This window comes from Jaculus jaculus, chromosome 3, assembly GCF_020740685.1.
Source record: "Jaculus jaculus isolate mJacJac1 chromosome 3, mJacJac1.mat.Y.cur, whole genome shotgun sequence".
NCBI lineage: Eukaryota > Metazoa > Chordata > Mammalia > Rodentia > Dipodidae > Jaculus > Jaculus jaculus.
In genome coordinates this window covers 172729736-172757426 of record NC_059104.1, presented here as the reverse complement: position 1 = coordinate 172757426, position 27691 = coordinate 172729736, and the positions used below count along the sequence as shown (strand labels likewise).

At 46.1% G+C, this 27691-nt stretch overlaps 1 protein-coding gene across 3 annotated transcripts; it reads left to right on the top strand.

The window, feature by feature from the left end:
* Positions 1-117: 117 nt before the first annotated feature.
* Positions 118-27510, top strand: Fhip1b (FHF complex subunit HOOK interacting protein 1B). Of its 3 annotated transcripts, none has more exons than XM_004650941.2 (13): positions 118-210; positions 729-871; positions 14482-14810; positions 14945-15583; positions 15918-16076; positions 16248-16334; positions 16537-16704; positions 19917-19996; positions 20370-20533; positions 20942-21733; positions 24234-24412; positions 24572-24734; positions 26995-27510. In XM_004650941.2, the coding sequence occupies exons 3-13, from the start codon at positions 14673-14675 to the stop codon at positions 27351-27353; spliced, it is 2928 nt and encodes a 975-aa protein (XP_004650998.1). In that variant the 5' UTR covers positions 118-210; positions 729-871; positions 14482-14672; the 3' UTR covers positions 27354-27510. The 3 variants fall into 3 exon arrangements, with proteins under 3 accessions (XP_004650998.1, XP_004650997.2, XP_045000896.1); XM_004650940.2 differs by having other exon boundaries at positions 20370-20575; XM_045144961.1 differs by having other exon boundaries at positions 20370-20575; positions 26912-27001.
* The last annotated feature ends 181 nt before the right edge of the window (positions 27511-27691 follow it).

Below are 27691 nucleotides of genomic sequence, written 5' to 3'. Positions count from 1 at the left end.
CTCGGGCCGGGCCGGACCAATGAGCTGTCGCGCCGCAGCCCAGCCGTGCGTCGCTGGGCGGTTACGTAGGGCGGAGGGTGGTGCGCGGGGGCGCGGGCTGCGTGTGGCGCGGGGCGGGGCGCGGCTGAGGAGCGATGGCGGCGGCCTGAACTCACCTAGCGCGGCCACTACGACAGGGCCCGGCCGCGCTCGGCCCTGGGTACGAGGAAGGTATGCGTGCGCCCGAAGGCCTGGAGACGGGCGGCGGGGCCGGCGTGGCCCCGGCCTTGGGGACCGCTGGGCGTGAGCGCTTGGCAGGTGGCGAGGGGCTGCGAGCGGCTGTGGTAGGGGACCTGGGTGCGAGCGAGCCTAGGGGTGCCTGGAGCAGTGAGAGAGGCTGGCTGGGGAGCCGCCGGGAGGCTTTGGGGGGGGCCGAGGTGTGGCAGCTCCAACACGCTTTCGGGGGCCGGGCGGAGAACTGGAAGGTGAGGAGGGACCGTCCTGGGACACGGGCGCAAGAGAGAGCAAAGGGCAGAGGCGGGAGCGTCCGGGGCTCGGCGGCGGGCTGCGAGCTGAAGGCTGCATGGGGCGGGGGGAAGGGGGCAGCGGGCGCTGGGGTCAGGCTCTGAGGTTGGTGCTGGGGCCTCCTGCCGTGGGGTTTTGTGCCCAGCCAGAGCAATACTTTTAGACCAAGTAGGAGGACGGCTGGAAGTGTTGTGAACTTGGCTTCCCTGCTTCTGTGAGTCTAGATACTTTGGAGTGAGATAGATGGAGAAAAATCGGACCAAAACCAGACCGAATCGGAATCGTGGGCAGTAGTGACTGTGATCATGGAAGTCCTTTCCTAGGCTCGCTCATCAAGAGAGTAATAACGAGACCCCAGTTCCCTCAGGTACCTCCTATGGACTGCAAACTTGAATGTGGGCTAGCTCGTGAAGTTTTTTTTTTCTTAAGTTTTTATTCATTTATTTATAGACGCGGGGGGGGGGCAGAGAATGGCGCACCAGGGCCTCTAGCCAGAGCAAAAAAACTCCAGATACATGCACCACCTTATGCATCTGGCTTATGTGGGACCTGGAGAATCAAACCTGGGTCTGTAGGCTTCAAAGGCAAGCGCCTTAACCACCAAACCATCCCTCCAGCCCCCCTTTTTTTTGAGAGGCATCAATGACTGCTGAGTGTGTTTTCTTTCTGCTTGCTTCTAAAGGAGTTTACTCCTCACCTGTACTTGTTATCTATTCTAGACTGACCGCTTTCACTTGTGAATTCTCTTGTATTGCTTGTCACACACAGCACTGCATTTAGGCTCCCTCAAAGAATGGCCTTGCTCTCATTTTCACAGAGTTAAAATTGAAAACAAAACCCAAACTGCTTTAATGTGCCAGGTGAATCTGTGTACAACAGACTGCTCATACTTAAGCATTTGATGAGTTTTGACATATGTACGCAGTTGTGAAACCACAATACCAAACATTTCTAGCTCCCCTAAAAGTTTTCTTCTGTTCCTTTGCAATTCACCCCTCCTGCCATACCCTGTAATTGAATTCATTTTATTTGTATTTTACAAGTATCTGTTGCCTCACCAACCTACACAGGCACACATGAAAAATTTGGAAAGTTGGATCGTCACTCGGTGGTGATGGTCATTTCCACACCACCAGGTTTTCTACCAACCTTCTGTGATTGAGCTGAGCCATGATTTTCCCCAACCCTTGGAAGAATTAGGTCTTAACTACCAAGCCATTCCTTGAGAATTAGGGGCAGTTGCAATCCTCATTCTGTTCCAGTCTCAGTTTCAGAGCCAGTTTTTCTATCTTGTGATATATTTTCATTATTTTTCTCTGTAGTCCAAATAGGTCTTCATGTTGCAGACCCCTTGGCAGCCTTCGCAGTCATAAGTCGGTCATACCTGTGTGCACAGCATAGCGTTTAGAGTAGTAGTTCCCAGACACTGCGTCAAGGACCCGTCCATGATGGTGCTCACCAAAACAAGATAGGAGCTGAGAAGTAAAAGACAACATAATGAATTTCTCACAATGATAAATTTATAGCCTGGACATGCAGCTCAGTGGCAGAGTGCGTGCTTAGCATGTTCAAAGCCCTGAGTTTGATTCCTACATTGCAAAACTGAAAGATTAATTTATTCTTATATTAACATTCATGTTATTTTGATGTTGTTGCTCTTCCACTGATGAAATAATAAGAGTAGATATTGAGTTTAAATGGTCTTATTAAACAAAATAAAGTGATGACACTTATTTTTAAAACTATTTGAGAGAGAGAAAGAGAGAGAGAGAGAGAGAGAGATTGGGGAAGATAGAGAATGGGTGCATCAGGGCCTCAAGCCACTGCAAACAAACTCCAGATACATGCACCATCTTGTGCATCTGGCTTATATGGATACTGGGGAATAGAACCTGGATGCTTAAGCTTTACAAGCTTAACTGCTAAGCTGTCTCTCCAGCCCCAACACTTTAAAAATTTTATTTTTATTTTTTTATTTATTTGAGAGAGAGAGAGAGAGAGAAAGAGGCAGAGGGAGAGAATAGATGTGCCAGGGCCTCTTGCCACTGCAAACAACTCGAGACACATGCAACTCCTTGTGCATCTGTCTTACGTGGGTCCTGGAGGATTGAACCTGGGTCCTTTGGCTTTTTAGGCAAGTGCCTTAACTGCTAAGCCATCTCTCCAGCCACCACTTTTTAATTAAAAATATTTACAGTGGGCTGGAGAGATGGCTTAGTTGTTAGGGCGTTTGCCTGTGAAGTCCAAGGATCCAGGTTCAACTCCCCAGGGCCCATGTAATCCAGATACACAAGGGGCACATGCATCTGGTGTTCATTTGCAGTGGCTAGAGACCCTGGCATGCCCATTCTCTCTCTCTGATTGCAAGTAATAAATAAAAATTTAAAAAAAAACTATTTACATTGATTCATGAAATCCTGAAATTTAGAATGTTGATGTGTGTGCTGTTTTAAGTGGAGGAAACATAACATTTATGGAGCAATTCTATATAACGTGATATTTGTAAACAAGCACCTTTAACCCACTGGGAAGTCTCCCCAGATCACTTTTGGTATCTGAGTAGCATTCAGGCTTTCATAGTAATGGTTGCTATGGAACTAAAATTTTATACTTCATGCAGAAATCTTATATTTTATTGGATTTATAGGTACATTGCAAAGTAGGAAAGGAAGGCATGCTAATATTATTTTAAAAGTATTTATTTGTTTGTAAGCAAAGAGACAGAGAATAGGTGCACCAGGGCCTCTGGCTGCTGCAAGTGAACTTCAGGTGCATGTGCCACTTTGTGCTCCTGGATTTAAGTGGGTAGTAGGGAATTGAACTTGGGTTGTTAGGCTTTGCAGGCAATTGCCTTAACAAGTGAGCCATCTCTCTAGCTCCAGGAATGTTATTTTTATAGACAAATCAAATTAAGAAGCTAGAGGTCACACAGGGAGCCACTGAAAACATGAATTCATGTTTGGCTTCCTAATGGGGATAATAACTTGGGGAAAGGAAGATTTGTAAAAGAGAGTAAAGGTGATTAAAGACATGCTGTATGTAGGAAGAATTGTGATGTGGAGAACCTCATACTAACAAAAGTGGTTTTTTTTTATGATTTGTAACTGTTTTACTTCCAAAAGTAGGGATGTGAGAGGGGTGAGGGCCGTATTGTGCCAGCAGCATAGTACTGCTAGCTGTGGATGGCATCTGAGTCACCTGTGATCATGACAGGAAGCGATGCCACATGTTAGAGGATGCTTATGAACTGTCCAAATTGTCGGTTATACTGGGGTTTGGTAAGTTTTTGTTTGCTACAGTAAAGTCTTGGTTGAAATAGTAGTACATTAGCTAAAATGGATTTTGACTTACTGTACATAGCTGAGTGGAAGGTTCGAAAAGATGGAACAGATGAGGATAAGGCTGTAAAGATAGAAACCCATTTTTGTTGTTCTAACTATTCCATATCTTCCATATGCCAGGCACTCTCTTAAGGCTAGGAGTACAGATTCATTTATAGGTTCATTTATTCAGCAAATATTTATTGAGAGTATAGCTTGTCCATGTGACACATTTTATAGGATAACAAGGTCAATAAGTTATGGTTGTAGGAAGTTCCATAGTCTGGCTAGGAGAGAGTTTAAGTTTAGAGAGATTTAAAATATAAAAATATATCATGATGAGGTGATCACTTTTTGTCTCCAGTGTCGGTCTTTCCCTGTGTTCTAAATGTACATAGCCATTATTGCCACAGGTATCTCCAAATTAAAATGTCTAAAATAGAATGTAGAAAGAAACCAGAAAGCCTGCTTTTGCACCGATGTGGTACCTTGTTTTAATTTAGGCAAAGATTTCAATGTCATCTTCCATAATTTTTGGTCCTTATCTCCTAAATTCAGTCACTGAAACCTTTTCTTAAAAAAAATATTTGATATGGAGAGATGGCTTAGCAGTTAAGGTGCTTGCTAGTAAAGCCTAAGGGCTTATGTTCCACTCTCTAGGTCTCATGTAAGCCAGATGCACAAAGTGATGCAGGCACGGGTCTGGAGTTCTATTGCAGTGGTTTGAGGCCCTGGAACACCAATTCTCTCTCTCTTACTTTCTCACATTAAAAATAAAAGGCCAGTCTTTTGGGCTTGCCTCAAATTTTTTAAAAAAATTTATTTATTTGTGGGGGGGGGGGAGAAGGAAGGGAGGGAGAAAAAAGCAGAGTGAAAGAGAGAGAATGGGCACACTAGAGCTTCTAGCCATTGCAAATGAACTACAGATGCATATGCCACCTTGTGCATCAATACTGGGGAACTGAACCTGGGTCCTTAGGCTTTACAGTCAAGTGTCTTAACTGCTTGAGCCATTTGTCCAGCTCCCAGTTTCTGAAATTCCCACATTTTCTTCTCTGTTACCTCTCTTTATCTCCATTGCTACTTCCTCACCATTAAAGCTTTAGTTTGGCTGCTCAGCCCAATTTATTTATTTATTTACTTTTGAGATTCCAGTTTATCCACTATGCCATCTAACCAGCCTGTTTTTTTTTTTTTCCAAAACAATCTCCTGCCTTAAAAGTTGATCTTTTCTTATCCTTCCTAGAATGATCTTTCTGAAAACACAAATCTAATCTTGGAACTCTACTATTTAAAAATATTGGCTCTTTGTAGCCTGTAGGACAACGTCCAAATTCCTTATTATGGCCTCAGCTCACCTCTGAGAACCTCATCTGGCTGCCACTCCCTGCTGTGTTCTAGCTTGGATAAATTGTTCACAGCTCCCTAACAAACATGTTACTTTTTTTGAGCCTTGAAATCTTTGTAATATCTGCTTCCTCTCCTTCTCTGTCCAGTGAACTTTCCTTATCCTGGGGGATTCAGTGTCACTCCCGCTTTGACGTTAGTAGAGATAACCATGTGTGTGACACGGAGGAGTCACTGTTGTAAAGGCCAGCACTGTGTGGCACAAGTTCACTGTGTGAATTAAAGGCTAGAGTCCCATGGGGAGAGATGGCTATAAGAAACAGAAGCGGTTTGGGAGGAAGTGGGGAGGAAGATAAATCTGGGAGGAGTGGGGAGACTGATCTGGTCTGACATAGGCCCTTTGTCCGAGGGATAGAAAAGCTGAGCTGAGTGCCACATAAGCAAGGCTATTAGAAATTAGGTAACTTATTTTTGTTGTTGTTGTTGTTTGGTTTTTTGAGGCAGGGTCTCGCTCTAGCCCAGGCTGACCTGGAATTCATTATGTAGTCTCAGGGTGGCCTTGAACTCACGGCAATCCTCTTACCTCTGCCTCCCAAGTGCTGGAATTAAAGGTGTGTGACACCATGTCCAGCCCATTAAACAACTTGTTGTATTTTTGATTTTGTACTCCTGTGAGTTTTAACCAGCTCTTTATACTTTCTGTATTTGATGTAACATCCATTGCTTTATATGCCACTATCAGTCTTGCTTAGGAAGAGACTTTTATTTATTTATTTATTTGTTTTTTTGAGGTAGGGTCTCACTCTGGTCCAGGCTGACCTGGAATTAACTATGTAGTCTCAGGGTGGCCTTGAACTCATGGCGGCCCTCCTACCTCTGCCTTCCAAGTGCTGGGATTAAAGGCGTGCACCACCACGCCTGGCCCAGAAAGAGACTTTTGTTTAAAATCTTAAGGCAGGATCTCTAGGCTGGCCTGTAACTCACTGTACTCCAGGCTGACCTCCAACTCATAGTGATCCTCCTGCCTCTGCCTCACTACATCTGGCTAGAAAGAGACATTTTAGTGAGAGATAAACCTTAGGGCTTTACTGATCCGTTCCTGTACAGTCATTTTGGCCTCTCCTTGTCTAATAAAGGTATTGCACATGTATCCCTTCCTTCTCTTTGCCTCTCCCAGAGCAAAGGTTCATTTGTGAGGCTGAGCCACTTCCTGTCCAATGTTTGCTGTTTTGAGGTTGCTTGAGACATTTTGATGACTGTAAAACTGTGTTTTGGGCCATGAGAGGCTGACGGTCTTTTGTGGGTATGAGAGCTCAGCTTCTTTCCCCCTTTCCCTGTGGCTGAGCCTGAAGATAAATCTGGGAGGAGTGGGGAGACTGATCTTGTTTTGGTCTTCACTGTGGGAGGAGAGGGCGTCTTAAGTGTGTGGTGAGTCTGCCCTCAGTCTTCAACTTTAGAAAGTTGTCAGGAGTCCAAGTAGGTGACAGGAATACCCAGACATCAGCTTTTATATTTTTCTCATTATGTGAGCAGGCCTAGGCTGAGTGGTGGCTTTGGGATTCTGAGATGCTGTTTCTGGTGTGGCTCTTCTCTTTGAGGTCTCTGCAAAGGGGAGATGGGAGGCGATGAGGGAAGGTCCTGGAGCTGGTCTTTCTCAGATCTGTAAGCCGTGCTCTGTGGTAGTTAATCAGTGGAGAATAGTGGACGCCACAGACATATCGCAAGGTCGGAACAGTTTGTTACTTTTCCAGAACATGGAGGGCATTTAGCTTTGGACATGATAAAGTTTTGGTTTGCTAAGTGTACTGGGTTCATTTCTTCAGCTTTCTAGGGTATGAGTGTTAGGTGGACACATCAGAGCAGGTAAATCTTCACCTCAGAGATGTGAGCACCTTTGTCATGCAGGTAAGAGAGGGGAGGAAAGATGCAGTTTATAGAGTACTCACTGTATGGCTGGAGTGCTGCGTAATTATGTCTTTTAATTATTAAGACTAATAACTTATTCATTAGGAATTTATTAATGAGGAAATTAGATTTGTGTTTATTTATTTTTTAAATTTATTTATTTGAGAGCGACAGACACAGAGAGAAAGACAGATAGAGGGAGAGAGAGAATGGGCGCGCCAGGGCTTCCAGCCTCTGCAAACGAACTCCAGACGCGTGCGCCCCCTTGTGCATCTGGCTAACGTGGGACCTGGAGAACCGAGTCTCAAACCGGGGTCCTTAGGCTTCACAGGCAAGCGCTTAACTGCTAAGCCATCTCTCCAGCCCAGATTTGTGTTTATTTAAGGCCGCATAGCTGGAAGATGGTGAGCTGAGAGTCCCACCTTTGAGGGATTCCAGAGCCTCAACTCTTACTTACTGTTCTGTGTTACTCTTATTTGAGCATAGGGTTCTATTGTTAGTGTTCAAATGAGATACGCTTCAGAGAGTATTCTATACACAGTAATATTCTTACATTAGTCAGGCGACTTGGCAGGTGGCAGATGGCCCATGCTGGGTATGACAAAATTTTAATTAATGGCACTATATTTACAAAGATATAGGCAGAGATTAAAGAAAACAACAAGGGCTGGTGTAGTATCCCTGAGTTAATAACAGCAAGAGCTTGGTCCCGGGAGCGTTGTTATCACTTAACTGTTGGCTTTGCTTCCCTCAGACTGTGCCTGCTTGTGATCTTAACTACTTACTTAGACTATGGGTAAGCGCCTTTTCTCGTGCATTCGTCATAGCTACTAGTTCGTGTGGTTGTATTTGATGACTTTTAGGAAACTGTATGAAAGACTGCATTTTCGTTCTGTAGCTCTTCATCCTTCCCATCCCTTCTTTTCTTCCCTCTCCACTTCTGTCACTCCTGGGCTAGTGAGACTGAGGAGGGGTTTGCAGGGTGGTGGTGGTAGATATTTCTGTCTTTGCTCTCACATTTACCTGACTTGACACCCATCCCTTGATACTGCTTTCCTCATCTCTAATAGGAGGAAACTTTTTTTTAATTAAGGACTTTACTGTGTAAATATCTTGCCTGTTGGTCATATTCCCATCAGGTTACTTTTACTGTCTTTTTTTTTTTTTTGTAGCTGATTATTGACTGTATTTTTCCAGCAGTTATCCTTATTTTATTTATCTATTAACCTCTCAATTCAGACTTATTTTTGTCATTTGACAAACTTCCTTGAGGCTTCCAGCTAAAACCCAAACAATAATAAAAAATACTTTTCTGGAGACAGGTCTTACTGTAGCCCAGGTTGGCCTCAAACTTCAAACTCATGGTGATCCTTCTGTTTTAGCTTTGAAAGTGCTATTGGGATTATAGGTATGACAACCCATGCCCAGCTCAAAAACACAAGAATACTTGAATCCTCCCCTATTTCTTTAAATTATTTGTCATATTTTCATCCTAGAGAATTGAACCTGGGTCCTTAGACTTTGCAGGCAAGCGCCTTAACCATTAAGTCTTCTCTCGCTAGCTCCCAAAATTGCTGTTCTTAAAAATACATCTTTATTTATTTATGAGAGAGAGAGAGAGAATATGAATGAATGAATGGGCACATCAGGGCATCTAGTCACTGCAGACGAACTCCAGATGCATGTGCCACCTCATGTACCCAGCTTTACGTGGGTACTGCATAGTTGAACCTGGGTCCTTTGTCTTTGCTGGTAAGTGTCTTAACCACTAAGCCATCTCTCTAGCCTGTCACTAGTTTTCTTGATGATAGCCATTCTGATGGCTAAGGATGCTGAACATTTTTTTTATCTTTTTCTTCTTCTTTATCTTCCCAAGGTAGGGTCTTGCTCTAGCTCAGGCTGACCTGGAATTCACAATGCAGTCTCAGGGTGGCTTTGAACTCATGGCGATTCTCCTATCTCTACCTCCGGAGTGCTGGGATTAAAGGTGTGCGCCACCATGCTCAGCCTAAATATCTGTTGGCCATTTGTGTTTTTTCTTTTTGGAAATCTGTTCATTTTAGTAACCTATAGTTTATTGATTGGCAGTTTTTTTAGTGTTTAATTACTGCATTTCTTTCCATACTCTAGATATCATATCCCTGTCAGAGAAATAACTGGCAAAGATCTTCCCCCATTTTGTTGGTTTCCTGTTTACTCTTCTGATAGTTAACCTTTGCTGTGAAGACACTTTAATTTCATGTCCCCCTTTTGTTGATTCTTGAGACTATTTTCTATGCCATTAGATTTCAAGTTTTAGGCAGTATACTGGCAACTCTTCTTAGCTTCTTTTTTCATCTACTGACTTCCTTGTATTACTCCATGTACTTCCATCTTGCAGGCATGCCCATCCTTTGATGTCGTGACATAACCTCCAGAGCTCATACTTGAGAACTGCACAGTTGAGTTACAAAAAAAAATCTCAAAAAATCTCAGAAGTTTTAAGTAAGTTTATAATTTTGCACTGGGCCTCATTCATAGCTATCCTGGGCCAAAAGCAGCCTATGGACTTGTGGGTTGAACACTCCTGATTGCCTTTCTACTGGAAGTTTTTGAATTTGTATCTAGTTTTAATTGAACTGTTGAGCTTGAAGATAGTTCTTGTCTTCTGGATTTTATAAATATTCTGTAGGTGTTTCAAGGCTTAGCATGTCTAATGGTATTCATTTTTAGATTTAAATTTAAATTTATTTGAGAGAGAGAGAGAGAAAGAAGGAAAGAAAGAAGGAGAAATAGGCAGATAGATAGAATGGATGTGCCAGGTCCTCCATCCACTGCAGTCTGCTGCAAATGAACTCCAGATGTGTGGACCCTCTGGCTTACGACTGGGGATCAAACCTGGGTCTTGTGGTTTTGTAGGCAAGCGCCTTAACCATGATTAAGTCATCTCTCCAGCCCACATGTTGGCCTTTCATCAGCAATCTTGCTTTAACCTGATGCGAGGATACAGGCATGCACTCATGCCTGGCTTTCATTCTTTTCTGACACACAGTCCCCTTGATATGTGTCCTCAGATGATTATGGCTTTATCTTTCTCTATTTCCTGAATTAGTCCATTAGGATCACCTCTCATCCTCTTTTTATTCGCCAAGTTTTGTTACTTTTACTTTTTTCGTGTGTGTGTGTATGTGTACGTACATACACACATTTGTATACGTGTACATGTGGAGGTTGGGTGTATTTATCACCCTGTGTCTTACCGTCTGAGACAGGATCTCTCACTGAATCTGGAGTGCCCTGATTCATGTAGGTTAGCTAGCCAACTAGGTTAGTGAGCTCCACCTCCATCTCTGCCTCCCCATTGCTGGGGCTACAGCACCCAGATTTTCTGTAGGTACTAGGGATCCAAACTCGGGTCCTCATGCTTGTACCACTTTACCTACTGGCCCATCTCTCAGCTCACTTTGACTTTTCATTTAAACCGAGAAGTCGACTGTCGTCATTGGTGTCACAGCCTGGGCATTTGCTAGCTTGCTAGCTTTGAGCAGTTTGCTTATCCTCTCCAGGCTTTGACTTCCTCCTTTGTGAAGTGGGAATTCTAGTCAGTGTAGTGCTTTGAACAGAGCCTGGAATGTAGTATGTGTTCAGTATACATCAGCGATTACAATTATTATTAAGCTAGCATGTAGTTCGACAGACATTTCTGAATGCTGGACACTACATTGGCACTGTGGCTGCAAAGATGAATGATGAGACTTTGCACAGACATTATAAGTGTGATTCATTTCACTATTTCATGGAGCATGTTAAAATAGAGGTGATCTCAGATTTAGTTTTCTTTATTGTTTTTGCCACAATATGTCATTACTTTTTTTAAAAAAAGAGATGATTGAAACAGCTTATAACTTGCCCACTGCCATCTGTCTCCCTCTGCTCTACTTTATACTGCCATCTGACATATTTTTGTGTGTGTGTATAAATATGTGCAAATGCGTGCACCCTGTGATCATGTGTGCAGAGGCCAGAGGAAGACGTTAATGTCCTCCTCTGTCATTCTTCCACCTTATTTATCTGAATCAGAGTCTCTTACTGAACGTGAAGCTCCCTGTTTTTGTATAGATTGGCTGACCATGGAGCCCCAGTGATTCTCTGGTCTCTGCCTCCCCACAGTACTGGGATTTTAGGCATGCATGGCTATGCCTGGCTTTTTGTGTAGTTGCTGGGGATTGAACCCAGATCTTCATGCTTGCATGGCAAGTGCTTAACTGCTGAGCCATCTCCCCAGCCCATGACATACATACATATATATATATGTATGTATGTATGTATGTATGTATGTATGTATATGTGTATATATATATATATATATATGTATATATATGTGTATATATATATATTTTTTTGAGGCAGGGTCTCACTCTAGCCCAGGCTGACCTGGAATTCACTATGTAGTCTCAGGGTGGCCTCAAACTCACGGCAGTCCTCCTACCTCTGCCTCCCAAGTGTTGGGATTAAAGGCGTGCACCACCATGCCCAGCTGCATGGCACTTAAAAAAAAATATTTATTTATTTATTTATTTGAGAGAGAGAGAGAAGGAGGAGAGGGAGAGAGAGAGAAAGAGAAAGAGAATGGGTGCGCCAGGACCTCCAGCCACTGTAAATGAACTCCAGATGCATGCGCCCCATTGCACATCTGGCTTATGTGGGTCTTGGAGAGTCGAACCGGGATCCTCTGGCTTTGTAGGCAGATGCTTTAACCACTAAGCCATCTCTCCAGCCCCCATAACATACTTTTAAAGGTAAATCTGATTTTGTTTGAAAACTGTTTTGTGTCTAGTATATCAGTAGATAACACTCAACTTGCTTAGCATGATACCAGTGATGTTTATAGTCTTCTCTTGCCTGGTTTTACTGATTTTGATATGCAGAAGACCTTTCCCTATGCTCTACCTCATTAACACCTAGCTTACATAAACATGGCATCCTCTTAGAGATCCTCAGGCAGAATTAGTTGCTTTCCTCATTCCCCTATGACACTTTGGTAAATATTTCTATTTATAATATTTGTTGGAGTTTATGCCTCCTCCCCACCAGCTGCTGCTTTCTCTCTCTATTTCCATTGCTTGCTTAGCAAGGCCCACCCAAGACTTTCATCTATACAGTATACATTGAGTTAGTGAGCAAACCTTGCCTGTCTGTGGGACTGGCCCTTCCCTTACAGCATGGGCACTGGTCCTACAAAAGGTCTCCTTCAGCACAGTTGCTGTCTTGCTTTAGTTGTGATGTAGTAATTGTGAAAGTATCTGTGCGAAAGGAGGTGTTGGTTTATAGATCCTTAATGCAGAATGTGGGGCTAGTGTCAGGTTTCTGTTTCTTCAACTCTTTGTGTATGAAGAGGGAGCACACCTGAGCCCCATATTTCCTGTGAAGACTGCATGCTCTTCAGAGGCCGTCCTGGTGAGATGGTGGCTGTGGTGGAGAAGGAACTGAGGGTCATGGCCTGGGCCAAAAACTAGCTTGGTATTTGTTCATCTGTTCAGACATGGAACAAATAACCTCTAGGGACCACTCTGGCATGGGACACACAAACACAGATGAGATCCATAGATTCCTGCCCTTAAGGAACGTGTTTAAAAATTTTATTTTATGATTTTTGTTTATCTGCACATGTGTGTGCGGGGTGGCATGCGTGTGTCATAGCATGTATGTGGAGGTCAGGGGTCAGTGTTCAAGTCGATTCTCACTTTTCCACCTCATTTGAGGTGAGGTTTCTCCCAGTGTTTCTCTGCCATCTGTTATCTTCCAGAAGTTTTCTGTCTCTACCTCCCATCTCTCCATCAGAGTGTTGGGATTCCTGAATTCGCCCACAGCTTTTGGTCTTTTAATATATTTTTATTTATTTGTGAGTGGGGTGGGGTTGGGGGGAGGTAGGAGAGAAAGGAAGAAGGAGAGGGGCGGGGAAAGGAGGGAGAGGAAGGAGGGAAGTGAGAGGGAGAGGAGAAAGACTGAACTGGCATGCCAAGGCATCTTTACACCGTAAATGAACTTCAGACAACATGTCCCACTTTGTGTGCTGGCTTTATGTTGGTGCTGGGGAATCGAACCCTGGCCAGCATAGGTTGGCAGGATTTACAAGCAAGTTTCTCCACTGAGCCATCACCTCAGCCCTGGCTTCCTTTGTTTGCTTGTTTACTTTTATTTATTTTATTTATTTTTTTTTTTGAGGTAGGGTAGCCCAGGCTGACCTGGAATTACTATGTAGTCTCATAATGGCCTCAAACTCCTACCTCTGCCTCCCTAGTGCTGGGATTGAAGGTGTGCACCACCATGCCCGGCCTCAGCCCTGGCTTTTTATCTGGGGTCTGGAGATTGAAGTTAGGTACTTGTGCCTAAGAGGCAAGCACACTATCCATTGAACCATCTCCCTTGCTCCTAGAAGAGATTTTTTTTTCTGGGCAAGATAAATAAGAGATAGGTGTATAAATAGATCAGAGAATAGAAAATGATAGAAAATAGGATTAAGAAGCTAGAGTGAAGGTGGAAAGATGAGCTATTTAGATAGCATTGCTGAGATAACGTTAAAAAAACACAAACTGTACAACTATGAGAAGAGCAGGAAGCATTCCAGTCAGAGCAAACAGAAATCACTCAAGATGGACTGTCTGACAAAAGTAGAGTGAGAAAGAGAAAGATAGGTCATAACAAATTACATTTACAGCCTCCTTATAGGCCAAGATAAGGAATTTGGATTATTATGGGTATTCTAGGAAATAATTGGAAAATGTTCAACAGAGGAGAGATGTGCTATGATTTAGTTATTAGAAATGTCCCTGTGGTTGCTGTGTTGAGAACCCTCTCTCAGGAGGGCAGGAGTGAACCAGGTGTGGTGACACGCACCTGCGATCCTAGCACTGGAGCAGCTGACAAGACGAGCCCGAGCCCGAGACCAGCCTGCACAGAGCAGGACCAGTGAACTATAACCCATCAGCCTGGAGGGAGAGCTGTTGCAGTAGTGAGAGAGGATATTGGTTTTTTTTGTGTGTATTGTTTTTAGTTACTTCTGTTTGCTTGTTTTTTTGAGACCAAGTCTTCGTTTGTAGCCCAGGCCTGCCTTGAACTCATTATCCTCTAAAGTGAGGTTGTTTGGCAAACTGGCTACTGGAAGGAAAAGGAGAAACAAGGGAGATGGGTATTTTTGCCTAATCATATAGGTGAATGTCTGAATCATTTAGTGAGATAGGAAAGGCTGAGCAAGTTGCACATTTGCTGACAGAAGTCATGAGTTCTGCTTTAGGCATGTTAGTTCCATGCATGGGGTGTGAGGGTACCTATGGGATTTCTAGTGGAGCAGGGGTTCTGAGATCTTCTTGCTGGGGAGTTGAGAGAGGTTATCTTTTATCTCTTTCATGTTCTTTTTTTGAACCAGATTTGCAAGTCTGGACTAGGCAGTGACCTCTGAGCTTGCTTCTTGAGTCTGGTGTAACCTCTGGCTCCATGGCCAGCTACTGGCTCCTGCAGACCGGATGAAGCAGACTGGAGACACATGTGGAGAAAGCCTCCAGCTGGCGCATCCTCAGAGTGTAGCCCCCTGGCTGCTGGTCCTGCCCAGCCTGCCTCATGGAGAGGATGAACTGGCTGAGCAGACTGGCCTCCCGGGTCCCTGGGCACCGAGTACCTCAAGGGGCCAGTCTGCAGACCCCTGTCATGGCTGACCCTGAGACCTGCCTCATGGTCTTCAAGAATCACTGGTCTCAGGTAGGAGACTCTGTGCCAAAGTGGCTAGTCCATTAGTTACCTGAGTAGTTCAAACCTTGTGAGTTCTGTGTTCTTAGCATCCTGTTTGGTTACCTTACCTTATGTTCCCTCCATCTTCTGTCCTTTTACCCCAGGTGGTGCGCATCCTGGAGCGGCAAGGCCCCCGGGCAGCTGCTGGAGGTGCAGATGATCTCAGCGCTGTGCGCAACCACACTTACCAAATGCTAACGTTGCTGGCAGAGGACCGTGCAGCCCCCTCAGCACCCCTGGGCCCTGGGCCCCTGCTGGAGTTTGCTCTGCGCGAAGATCTGTTGACCCGTGTGTTGGCATGGCAGCTGCAGTGGGATGAGCTTGGGGAGGGGGTTGAGGAACGGCGGGCTGAACAGTTGAAACTATTTGAGATGCTCGTGAGCGAAGCCCGCCAGCCCCTGTTGCGGCATGGCCCAGTTCGCGAGGCTCTGCTTGCCCTGCTGGATGCCTGTGGCCACCCTGTGCCTAGTAGCCCAGCGCTGGACGAAGGCCTGGTGCTGCTGCTCAGCCAGCTGTGTGTGTGTGTTGCTCGGGAGCCTTCATTGCTTGAGTTCTTCCTGCAGCCACCTCCTGAGCCTGGAGCTGCCCCGCGTCTTCTCCTTTTTTCTCGCCTTGTCCCTTTTGTCCATCGAGAGGGCACCCTGGGTCAGCAGGCTCGTGATGCACTACTTCTGCTCATGGCTCTGTCAGCTGGGAGCCCCACTGTGGGCCGCTACATCGCGGATCACTCTTACTTCTGCCCGGTTAGCAACCCCTAGGACGGAGGGTGGGGTGTGGCATGGAACATTGGGCAGCACTCCTCTCCAGGAGATGGCAAGGCTAGGTATCAGGGAGGGCCCTTTTCTTCAGGAATTCTCACCTGATTTGCAACTAAAGTTGGAATGGGAGTGTAATCTGGGCATAGCTGGGTAGGGCAGATAACTAGGTTCCTTATGAACCATGTTCCAGGTGGTACTTGCACAGTGGTAACTAAACACTTGCTGTAGTAGTAACTCTTACCTCTACTCCCATCACATGCTTGGATTCATAGTTCCCCTCCCACTCTGTATTATCTGAGTCTTTGGCAACCTCCCCTAGGTGCTGGCCACAGGGCTGAGTGCCCTGTACTCCTCACTGCCTCGAAAGATTGAGGTTCCAGGGGATGATTGGCACTGCTTACGGCGGGAAGACTGGATAGGTGTGCCGGCTCTTGCACTCTTCATGAGCTCCTTAGAGTTCTGCAACGCAGTCATTCAGGTAGGATTGGGGTTCCTAGGAGATGTGGCCACTGGTCATTTTGGGACATTTGAATTAGAGGTGCTTTTCCTGGAGTTCAGCTGTTCTGGTTTCTTGGGGTTAGGATGCCTAGCACTCGTATGTCCAGACTGGGCTCCTCATAATCTTTTGTTTTCTCTCGTATCACTGTAGGTGGCTCACCCCCTGGTGCAGAGGCAGCTGATTGACTATATCCATAATGGCTTCCTGGTGCCTGTCATGGGCCCTGCCCTGCACAAGGTGAGGGGCACCGGTGGCAAGGCATTTTAGGGGCTGGACTGCAGGGTGGTGACATCAGAGAAAGGACTATTGTGGAAGGCAGTGGGTAGGGCACTTCCCCGTTTTCCCTGTCTGAGCCTTGTTCCCTAGAACCTAGGGCACATAAATTATTATATGTACAGGGAAGCCCTGAGCTTCCACACCTCCCCTTGCCTTCGTCCAGACTTCCGTGGAGGAGATGATCGCCAGCACCGCCTATCTGGAGCTTTTCCTGCGCAGTATCTCGGAGCCCGCCCTGCTCCGCACCTTCCTGCGATTCTTGTTGTTGCACCGCCACGACACCCACACAATCCTTGACACCCTCGTTGCTCGTATTGGCAGCAACTCCCGGGTATGGCTCTTACCTCTGCCTTGCTTGCCTAGGTGATCTGATATTTGGTCTGGAAGGATGCTCCTGTTCATTGGTTTTGTCTCTGGTAGTCCCTTCAAAGTTAGGTGGCACTTTGTAACGTTAAATTTTTAACATTTGTACACAGAATTACATGGACTCCTGTTTTTATAATGTGTGAAAATCTACAACACAGTTACCTTTTTTGGTGACTTTGGCTGCTCATCATGGCTATAGGCTTTGTAATGTTCAGTACCTGTGATGTAGCCCTGCCCTGAAGTTCTCTTCAGCTGAGTGACAGTCTGTGGCCTGATGTGGGGGTAGCTTGAGGTCACTTTGGGTTTTCTGTCTGTTCTAGTGTGTTTCCCCTCTGCTTCTATCAGGGTACATTCTGTCCCCTGGGGCTTGGTACGTTTGAACTGTCATCAGAGCATACCCCCAAACCTGCCTACTTGCATTTCCTTCTGCAAGTTTGTGTGGCATGTTCACTGTGCACCCTTTCTGTTTGCTGGTGCTGGGGACATACTGGTTGGCATTGTTGCTGAGGTCCTTTGTGAAGAACTTGCTTTATGGACAATGTAGACAAGAAAATTTGTTATTAGAATACATGAAAATTGTGGTTGGTGTTATGAACACAAAACACAGCAGAACGCTTAGAAAATAATGAGGAAGAGCTCTCTGAGTTGGAGGTCAAGGAGCCAGCTATTGGGTATTAGGAGAACAGCAGTCTGGACACAGGAGCGGCACACAGAGGACATGCCGTAGGGTCAACGAGTACATGCTGATGTGTTTAGGAAATTGAAGACCCGGTGAGGGGAGGGTAGTGAGCAAGTTGGGAGGTAGGTGAGATCATTTATGCAAGTACTTGGTGGGGGGAAGAATGAGGATGAAGGGGAGGGGAATGTTGTTTCTAGAATTAAGGGCAGTATGGTTTTAGTTGGTCAGTGAGGTTCTTGTGTAGTAGTTTTGTCTAGGTGTAGTTTCTGAATTGCTAAGTTGAAACCATGATTAGACTAGTGTCTGAACTGGATGTACATGTCAGAATCGTGTGTGGAGCTGTGGAAACAACAGTCTATACTCAGATCTTTTGTATAGTATATAATCTTTGGGGCCCTGGGCTTGTCCATTTTCAAAATGCTCCAAAAAGTATTTATGCTATGCATTGGGTTGAAATTTTATTGATAAAAATTATAAACAAATAGCAAATGCATATCAAATGTTTTCTTTTATAATGATACCAAAAAAGTTTTCTAAAGGTGGGCCACAGGCTCAGGTCTGTTCAGCCTTATTAAATGTCCTATTCTCTTAGAGAAAGTTGGCTTTCTTACTTAGGTTCATTTCCTGCCCCACCCCTCACCCCTTGGGCTTATCTATTGTTTTTTAAAATTATTATTTATTTTTATTTGTTTATTTGAGAGAGACAGAGAGAGTATGTGTGAATGGGCATGCCAGGGCTTCTAGCCATTGCAAATGATGCATGTGCCATCTTGTGCATCCGACTTATGTGGGTCCTGGGGACTCGAACCGGTGTTCTTAGGTTTCACAGGCAAGTGCCTTAACCAGTAAGCCATCTGTCCAGCCCCATTTTTTGTTTTGTTTTTAATCTTAATTTCATCCTTAACACTCTATCCCTCATTGTTTCTCCAGTTTGATGCTTTGGTTTTAGGACCTTTTCATGTTCTTGAGGTGTTATTCTTGGTTCTTGGGGGACCCAGATCTTTTGTGGTTACAGGATGCCTGTGTTAAGGATGTAGTGGATGTTTTTCTTTCCACTGTCCATCCTTTGAGGATGAGGTTGGCCTGGCTTTGTGGTCTTGTGCCTTGAAGTGAGTCATTCAGGCTAACCTGTGGCCTGATTATTTGTGTTAGTTTCAAATTGTTATCGTAACTCATTACAACAAACTTAGCCACTTAAAGCAAATTTACTGTCTTTTAGTTTTGGAGTACATACTTGGGTTATTGGAAGAATTAATTTCTTTGTAGTTTTGTGATTGGGATAGCTATCTGTTTTCTTTCTGGCAGTCCAGTGAAGACCATTCCCAGCTTATAAAACAAACTCCCCCACTCTTGTCCTCTTGTTTTATTTTTAAAGCCAGCAGTGATAGATCAATCCCTGGCATGTTTTAATTTTTTTCCTTCCCCCCTTTTCCTTCCTTCTTTCTCCATCCTTCCTCCATCCTCCTCTTTTCTTTCTTTCCTTATAAGCAGTGTCAGGGATCAGTGGAGAGCCTTGTGTATACTAGGCAAGCATTCAGATTAGGATCTTTGAAGAAATACTTTCCCACTACCCACCGTTCTTCAACGGGTCTGAATTTTTCACTGCTAGTTAAAGGGGTCATTGAGGATAAGCCTGCTGAGCCATGCTATCAGAAGTGTGAATGGCTCTCTCTTCCTTTTCCTACATAGGTTTGACTTCTCTTACAGTCATTGAGCAAATAATTAATGCTAAGACTGTACACGTAGTGCCCTAGAGTAGGATCCACTAGTGATCTTGATGGAGAGGAAGATACCGACACTTGCTGTAGGGAGTTATAAGTGCCAGGGGGTTCAGGGTGAGGGTTGGCTGACGTGTGCTCTTTTTTATCCTCGCCGGAGATGAATGAGTTTCTTCCCTTTCTAAAACAAAAGGTTTCCCCTGCTCTGGATCCACCTACTTTTTCCTTTCCTGTCAGCTGCCCTGAGCTTTTCTTTACCTTCTGACAACTCAGAGTCCATGTCCACTGCCCCACCTACTTCCCAGTTGGGATTCTTCCAGGTTTCCTCTGGTTCTGTATTGGTAGGCATTCAATGACTGTGTTACTTCAGTCCCTGTGAACTGGCATTTAGTTGGTTATCATGCTGCTGTAGCTTCCTGTTAGTTACTTACTCTGTTATAGTATTTCTCATGTCTCTTTTCTTGGGGTGTCATTGGAACATGGCTGGAGCCTTAGTAGACAGGTACATTGTAAGCAGAGAGTCTGCTGGTATGTGTGTGGTCTGTAGAAATTCACTGGGTCTGACACGTGAATATTTTCTGTGAGTCGTGTAGTCTTGTTTACAGAGGTTTTTGATCATCTAGGTAATCCGTGTGTGACAGTTATGTGCTGGGCCTTTGTGCATTTGTTGTTCCAGAAGTGGTTGGTTGGGCCTGGGGCTGAGGGGAGGTGTTTCCATTTGGTGAACAGCTTGGAGGTTAGAGAGCTCTCGTGGTGACTCCCTCCCTCCCTTCCCCTCAGCTCTGCATGGTCTCTCTGAGTCTCTTCAGGACCCTCCTGAACCTCAGCTGTGAGGATGTTCTGCTGCAGCTGGTTCTCAGGTACCCATGGGGGCAGGGCTGAGGGATGGCTGACCCTCAGGGCCTTGCTTTTATTTAATTATTTATTAATTTTTTTTTTTTTTTGAGGCAGAGTCTCATACAAGCTCTAGCTGACCTGGAACTCACTTTGTATCCCAGGCTGGCCTCGAACTTACAGTGATCCCTCTACCTGAGCCTCCCAAGTGTTTTGGGATTGAAGGCGTGTGCCACCATGCCCGGCTCGGGCCTTGTCTTTTGCTGGAGAGATGGGCTATGTTGGGGTTGCTTATGAGTGTCCTCTTGGAGCCTGGCTTAGCCAGTCTCGTTGGCCTGGTGTTCTTCCAAGTACGTCCTTTCCTGAGCCAGCCCGTGTCTTGTCTGCTGTCTCTCCCAGGTATCTTGTTCCGTGTAATCATGTGATGCTGAGCCAGAAGCCAGCTGTTCGCGATGTGGATCTGTATGGACGAGCAGCAGACAAATTTCTCTCCCTAATCCCTCGCTGCTGTCGGCACCGTGCCACCAGCCCACCTCGTCCAGAGCATGCCTCATGGGCACGAGGTGGGCCTGGCACAGAGGCAGGGAAAAGGGAGGACATGCCGGGTATGGCCTGGGTTCTCGGGTGAGGGAGGAAAGTGACCTGAGAGGCCTTGCTTCCTGAGGGAGGTTGAGGAGAAGTCTTGCCGGGAGCATCCTTAACTTTCCCAAAGAAATCTGATGTGGGCCTCGGGGCAGAACTGCTCCCCGTCTTTACTTAGTCCTGCACTCTGCCTGCATTTTCTCCTTGGCAGTGGTGGTGAGAGGGTGATGGGTTTGGAAAAGTCGGTCTGGGGGTTGGAGAGTCAGCTGTCTCAGCCGACTCTGTTTCTGCTTCTCTGTGCTTTCCCTTTTAGCCCTCCCTAGGTGTCCTGTACTGTTCTTGGGTTTCTGTCCTCTTGATTTCTCCTTTTCATTTTTTCCCCTCTGTAGGCCCTGGAAGCCCGAGTGTTGATTCCTCTTCGGTGGTAACAGTGCCTCGGCCCTCCACGCCATCTCGCCTGGCCCTCTTCCTTCGGCAGCAAAGCGTGGGTGGTTCTGAGTCCCCAGGTCCAGCTCCTCGCTCACCAGGGCTCACTGCATCTCCCACTTCTAGCCCTAGCCGACGGCCCTGCCCTACAGAGGAGCCTGGTGAGCTGGAAGACAATTACCTGGAGTATCTGCGAGAGGCACGTCGTGGTGTGGACCGCTGTGTTCGAGCCTGCCGGACCTGGTCTGCCCCCTATGATGGCGAGCGGCCCCCTCCTGAGCCCAGTCCTTTTGGCTCCCGGACTAAGAAACGCAGTCTACTGCCAGAGGAGGACAGGGACAATGTGCGGGGAGGGGAGGAGGAAGAACTAGGGAGTAGGGGACTGGCTAGGGGAACAGGGGAGGGCCCTGATCACCTGCCCCCACCCCAACTCAATGGGGTAACAGGACCATGGCCTGAGGGGGCCAAGAAAGTTCGTCTAGTACCACGACTGGTGCTACAGGAGGGAGCTGGAGAACTGTTAGAGGGCACCTCTGAGGGCATGGCAGGACTAGAGAGCTTTGGGCAAGAACTTCAGGAGTTGGAGGTGGCACTGAGCAATGGTGGCGCTGGCTCTGAGCCTTCCCTCGAGCCTCCACTACCTCTTGAGGAGGAGGAGGCCTACGAGAGCCTTGCCTGTCCCCCCGAGCCTCCCAGTCCCTTCCTCAGCAGCCCCTTGCGGACTCTGAACCAGCTGCCGAGCCAGCCCTTCACTGGTAAGCTGCTTAGCTTAGGCCTTCTCCCCGTGTGCTCTGCATGTTCTCGACATGTTTGTGCTGATCCCAGAGACCTTTTGGCTTTTTCATTTCTGTGTCCTTGCCTAGCTGCCATCCATCTTGCTTTAGTCCCTTCCACATGTCGTATCATACTGTGTTCTTCAAGTTTGCCCATGTCTCTCCATGCTTGCACTGGTGTGGACATGGACTTACGTCTGAGCCTTGTATGTCTTTCCTGTGTGCACGTTCTCCTCCCCCTTCTGGCCGTTTCCTGGGATTTGGAATTAGGCTGTTCTAGGGTTTTTGTGTCTGTGTGTGTGCATATGTGTGTGTGTGTGAGAATTACATATCTAACCACATGGAAGACATTTGTGTTGTCCTGTGTGAAAGGCACCTGTAAACCTGTTGAGTATCATTCCTACCAGTGTGTATATATCTGGGTATTGAGTTCTCAGTCAGATCATGTATGGCCTAGGGTCAGCTTCTTCCTCCTTGCTTCTTCATTTTATAAATGATATTTTTATTCATTTATATGTGTGTGTAAGAGAGAGCAAGAGACAGAGAGATGGCACACCAAGGCCTCTAGCCATTGCAAGTATTCTCCATATGCATGTGCTCCTTGTGCATCTGGCTTATGTGGGTTCTAGAAACTCAAACCTGGGTCCTTAGGCTTCACAGACAAGCACCTTAGCTGCTCAGCCATCCTTCTAGCCCCTCCCTGCTTCTTCAGAGAAGGGCTTGATTTCATTTCTCCTTTCTCCTGCCTACTGCCCTTGCACCTTCTTGGTTGCCACGACTTTTGTAAGGACTTAAGACTTGCAGTTAGGATAGAAGCAGAGACCTCTGAGGGTAAACCACGAAGCACGACTCTGAGCTCATCAGACCCTTTGAATTGATGCCTCTCTTGTTTGTTTTCATTTGTGAGTTAGACTGGCCTTCTGGTCTAATATGCATCCCATGCATGTACAAACAAAAATCCATCTCTGCGAAGCAGTGCAGTGGCTAGAGCTGAGACCACAGACTATGGATTAGGCACCCTTAAGTTAGTATCCTATGTGCTGTGATACTTGTGAATCACTAGGATATTGGCACATCATATAAACAAGTGGTAGCTTTTCCATAGGATTATCATCTCTGAGTCATGCAGATTTCAATTGACCAGGGCAACTATCTGGTAGTTGGTAGTAAAGCTTTTATGCCTTGTGTCTTGATAGGGCCTGGGATATACTTACTGTTCTGCTCATATAGCATCGAGGCTTCTGCTCTGGCGCCAACCTTTTCTTGATGTAAATCTTCCCATACATTTCACATCTACTCCATTCCCTTCCTGCTCAGTACCACTAGGAGGAGGTGTGCAAGTTTTGCAGCAGTTTTGAAGTATTAATTTAGTTTCATTTCAGTCCTTTTCCTTCTTTGTGAACTCATTTGAGCTCTTAGCATTGTCCCTTACAAGCTACCACCAGGCAGTGAAGGAACAGAAGGACAAAGTATGGATTAATTACTTTAGGACCCTGCTCATATAGCTTATTTTGAGCTAAGGTTGGTTCTATGGACCCCTAAAGCAGATGGCAGTGTAAGACTGTTTGTAGGGTTCACCTTGCCCTTCATTGTTCTTCCAATTTCTGATATTTAGACAAACTTTCTTTTTTTCCACCAAATCCCTCCTCTGAAAGACTGTGATGGTTCCAGAATCCTCATACTGAAGACATGTCGTAGTTGAGGGCATTTCTCCTACAAGGAAGTGCTGTCCCTTTCTGTTCTCTTCAACAGAGCATCTGGCCTGCATCAGTTTGCTAGGCTCTGAACCAAGCCATACTTTCTCTACAACTTCTCTTCTACCTTCTTGATTCTCAGTTCTCAAAAGACAGAGCTGATGTCTTCTCCTGTCTCCTAAATATTACTCCCTAACTTTGAAGTTTCTGCTACACTTCTTGCTGACAGGTTCAGTGCTATTCTTTCCTGTGTGGGACCTGACTGTGTTTTGGTTGAGTCACCTTTTCTGTGTGTTCTTCCATTGTCTTCTTGGGTGAAGCCTTGTACAAACAGGAATACAAGGTCGCTTTTGGTTATAATCAAACAAAGTTCTCTAGATTTTAGACTTACTATTTGACATTGATTGCTCTTAGGTGCTCTTAACTACCTAAGAGGTAGGTATGTTTTCCTGTTTACCAAGTAGAAGATGGAAGATTGGAGAGCTTTTACTTACCCAGTCATATAACTAGTAAGGGGTGAATCTGAAATCTGAAACGCGATCTCATACTCCAGAGTACAGAATCTAGCCCTTCAGCTCAGATGTGTATGTGTGTGAAGCTGGTAGCTGACCTTATATGGGTCCATGTGGTGTCTGCCACCTTCTTTGCTCCATAATAGGTGGTCGTAGGCCATTTAAACACACTCAGGACTGACATACAATTTCTGTGTAGTGGGAGTCTTGTCGGGAAGGAATGTGTGCACTGTGCACTGTGTTCAGGCCTGTGTCCTTGTGCCCACCTCCTCCCAGGCCCCTTCATGGCTGTGCTCTTTGCCAAACTCGAGAACATGCTGCAGAACTCCGTCTATGTCAACTTCCTGCTGACAGGGCTGGTGGCCCAGCTGGCCTGTCACCCCCAGCCCCTGCTCCGCTCTTTCCTGCTCAACACCAACATGGTCTTCCAGCCCAGTGTCAAGTCCCTGCTGCAGGTGTGCGATGCATGCATGCATGGGTGCGTCCAGGCTCCATGGTGGGCCAGGCCCACAGCTGGAGTGACCCTTGGGTGGGTTGGGAACACGCCCAGTGGGAGTAGAAAGGCCTGTGTTAGTGCAGAGCCACCAGAAATGTCATGAAGTTGTGCTTCCTAGGTGCTGGGCTCTGTGAAGAACAAGATCGAGAGCTTTGCGGCCTCCCAGGAGGACTTCCCTGCTCTGCTGTCCAAAGCCAAGAAGTACCTTATCGCTCGTGGCAAGTTGGACTGGGCTGAGGGTCCTGCAGCAGGACCTGCACCTCGTCGCTCTGATCCCCTAGGTGAGGCCACTACCACCACCCTTTCTTTATCTCTAGACATCTCACTCGCTCAGGTTATTACAGGTGAAACCTAGTGCCAGGACCTGGCGAGTTGTAGAAACCTGAGCCTTCACTTTCATCATCCAGCATTGGGTCAGAGGCTAGAATAGTTTCACTAAGAGCCCCATCAGCAGTATCAGCATTAGGGTTTAGGGACAGGCAGAGAGACAGAAACTCAGTCTTTAGGTTGGTATTGTGAAAGCTTAATAAGGGACAGCATTTCACATGGTTCTTTAGAGATGGGTAGAAGTTAGATAGGCTTAGAAGTAGAAGCTCTTTATTTTACTCAGGAGACATTGTGGACTGTCTAGTCGGAGCAGGAGTTTAAAAGGCTGTGGGATAGTTGGTAAGAAGGCAGGAAAGATTTGGCTAGAGTAGAAGGTTCTCAGAGTAGAAATTAGGATAAGGAGAAGTGTGATCTTTTAGGCAGGAAGAAACCAGGAGAGGTTTTGGAAGTGGAGACATGAGTGATTACAGGGAAATGGAAGCTAAGAGAAGGGGTTCAGGAAGAACATTCAGGAGGCTTCAGTCATAACATGTACGGACCAGGGAGGCTTGAACTAGAAGAGTGGGAAAGAAAGGATGCACTTGCCAGGTGGAAATGGGAAGGAGGCATTGGCAGAATATGGAGAGTGGCTGTGGGGAAAAGTAGGAAGAAGGAAGAATTAAATATGACTTGAATCGTTGACTTTTAAATCTTTTAAAGTTTGCACACTGCTCATCTGTGCTAGTCACAGTCTGTATGGGGATGCGGCAGCGCAAGCTGTGGTTTCTGTCGTTAAAGGCTTACAATCTGGACAGGGGATAGACTGTAATGGAGCAAGCTTCCAGAGGTGGTGGGATCATCTAGAGTATCAGGAAAGGGTTAACTTTGGGCTTGAAATTTTTTTTTTTTTTTTAACCTGTTTGAGGCAATTCAGGAAAGCACAAGAAGAAAAGTTCCACTGCTGTGGCAGTGAGACTGTGAGTAAAGTGTGAGGGATTTTTTTTTTTTTTTTTTTTTGGTTTTTGAAATGGTCTTACTCTGTAGCTCCAGTCTACACTAGTACTCGCTGTGTGGCTCTAAGTGGCTGCAATCTGGCCCTGAAAGCAATTCTAGCACTGGGATTGTGGAGGGCCAAGAACATGACACTAGAAAAAACAGTAAGTTCTTAAGCTTACAATACAGTATGTGAAATAGAAGACCCAGAAAGCGGTTACTAATTTTGACTTAAAGACAGGAAACAGGAAGTCAGCGGAGGGCAGATCACAGGTTGTTTTCCAGAGGTTCTCAGACGTAGAGATAGTAAATGAAGCCAGAAAGGATTAAAAAGTGGAAAGAACAAGAGGTAACCAGGGGGGCTGTGGACACATGTAAGGTGCCTGTGGAGATCCAAGAAGCTAGGCGTGGCAGCAGAAGCAAGAGGTGAGTGTTGAAAGCTTGAGAAAACATTGAAGAGGATTTTGATCCTGGTTGTGAATGTCAAGTTAATTATCTGAATAGTGTCTTTGTCACCAATTAGAGGTTGAGAGTAGAAGCTTATCATAACCTAGGGACTAGAGTCTAGGATAGGTAGTGAGTGATCATTGACCCAGGAGTTTGCCAGAAAATTAGAGAGGACAGTGTTTGAAGTAGCTCATTTGAGTCTATGCTGACGCAAAGTCGTTTGGGCACACCCGGTGGGAGGAAGGTTTTGGTGAGAACAGACAGGAAGTGGTGGCACAGGACAGTGGGTATGACAAATGAGATCATACAACCTGTGTCGTTGAAACGGAGTCAGGTGTAGATAGGCAGGGGAAGGTGGACGCGGTGGTTGCCATTCCAGAAGATGATGGGAAGCATGAAGAGAGGTCATGGTATTGGTTGAAGAGAAGTATCTTGTAGTGGTAGACTAGTGATTGGAAGGAGGTGACGTCCCCATGATGGTCAAGAAAGGAGTCCTTCCTTCGAGGTGGGAATGAAGTGGTTCAGGAGTGAGTGGTTAGGACTGAGGTTGATGGTTGGCTGGTGGGGAAACTGGACAGAGGAAAAGGCCGAGCAGGAATTGTGTTGGCGTTTGAATGAGAAAGAGCACCTCCCTCTGTGGTTTGCAGAGACAGACAAGAAATGGAACCTGAGGTTCATTTCTGTTCTGTCTTGTTCTCTTATCTTCCCCAAGCCCGTAGAACCTATAATCTCCTGTCCCAGATAAGGTAGGTCCTCTGATCCCAGCAGCTTCTTGATACCCCTGTTTATTCCCAGTGAGGAGCCGGAGGCCATCCTTGGGGGAGTTACTCCTGCGGCATGCTCACAGTCCAACCCGGGCCCGGCAGGCGGCACAGGTCCTTCAGCCTGGGCGAGATGGAGCAGGACTTGGACTAAGTGGGGACTCCCCTGGGGCTTCAACTCCCATTCTCCTCCCCCGGGGCGGGGCGTCTGAGCGCCAAGGTGAGGCTCTTCGAGTCAAGAATGCTGTCTACTGTGCCGTCATTTTCCCTGAGTTTCTCAAGGAGTTGGCTGCCATCTCCCAGGCCCATGCTGTGACTTCACCTTTCTTGTTGGATACTTCAGAGGAGGTGTCTGGGCTTCCCATCTCAGGCCTTGGGCCCCTCAATCCTTAATTTTCTTCCACGGACAATCAGGGCCTCATGGCCTGGGCTGAGTCCAGGGCACAGGCTCCTTTTTATGTTTGGAGGCAGTGGCAAGTGGACTTTTTAATTTATTTCAGATGAATGTTTTATGAGAATTTGTTGCAATATGTATAAAAGGGAAATCTCTCTTCTGTGCTCATTTTTCTTTCTTACCCTTTGTCTGTGAGGCTGGGGTGGGGGCCTCCTGAAGGTTGTACAGAGATGGGGAGACAGTCAGGGAGTTTCAGGATAGCCCTTTTGCTCGTGCAGAGTGAGAGGACTTGAAGCTTAGGGAAAATAGTGGAGACACTCCCCCTTTTCTGGACCCT

Bases quoted from the DNA above. Each gene is read 5' to 3' on its own strand.
- Fhip1b (XM_004650940.2), top strand. From the start codon at position 14,673: ATGGAGAGGATGAACTGGCTGAGCAGACTGGCCTCCCGGGTCCCTGGG. The intron at 16,335-16,536 runs GTGAGGGGCACC...GCCTTCGTCCAG, and splicing joins TGGGCCCTGCCCTGCACAAG to ACTTCCGTGGAGGAGATGAT. The intron at 24,735-26,994 runs GTGAGGCCACTA...GTTTATTCCCAG, and splicing joins TCGTCGCTCTGATCCCCTAG to TGAGGAGCCGGAGGCCATCC.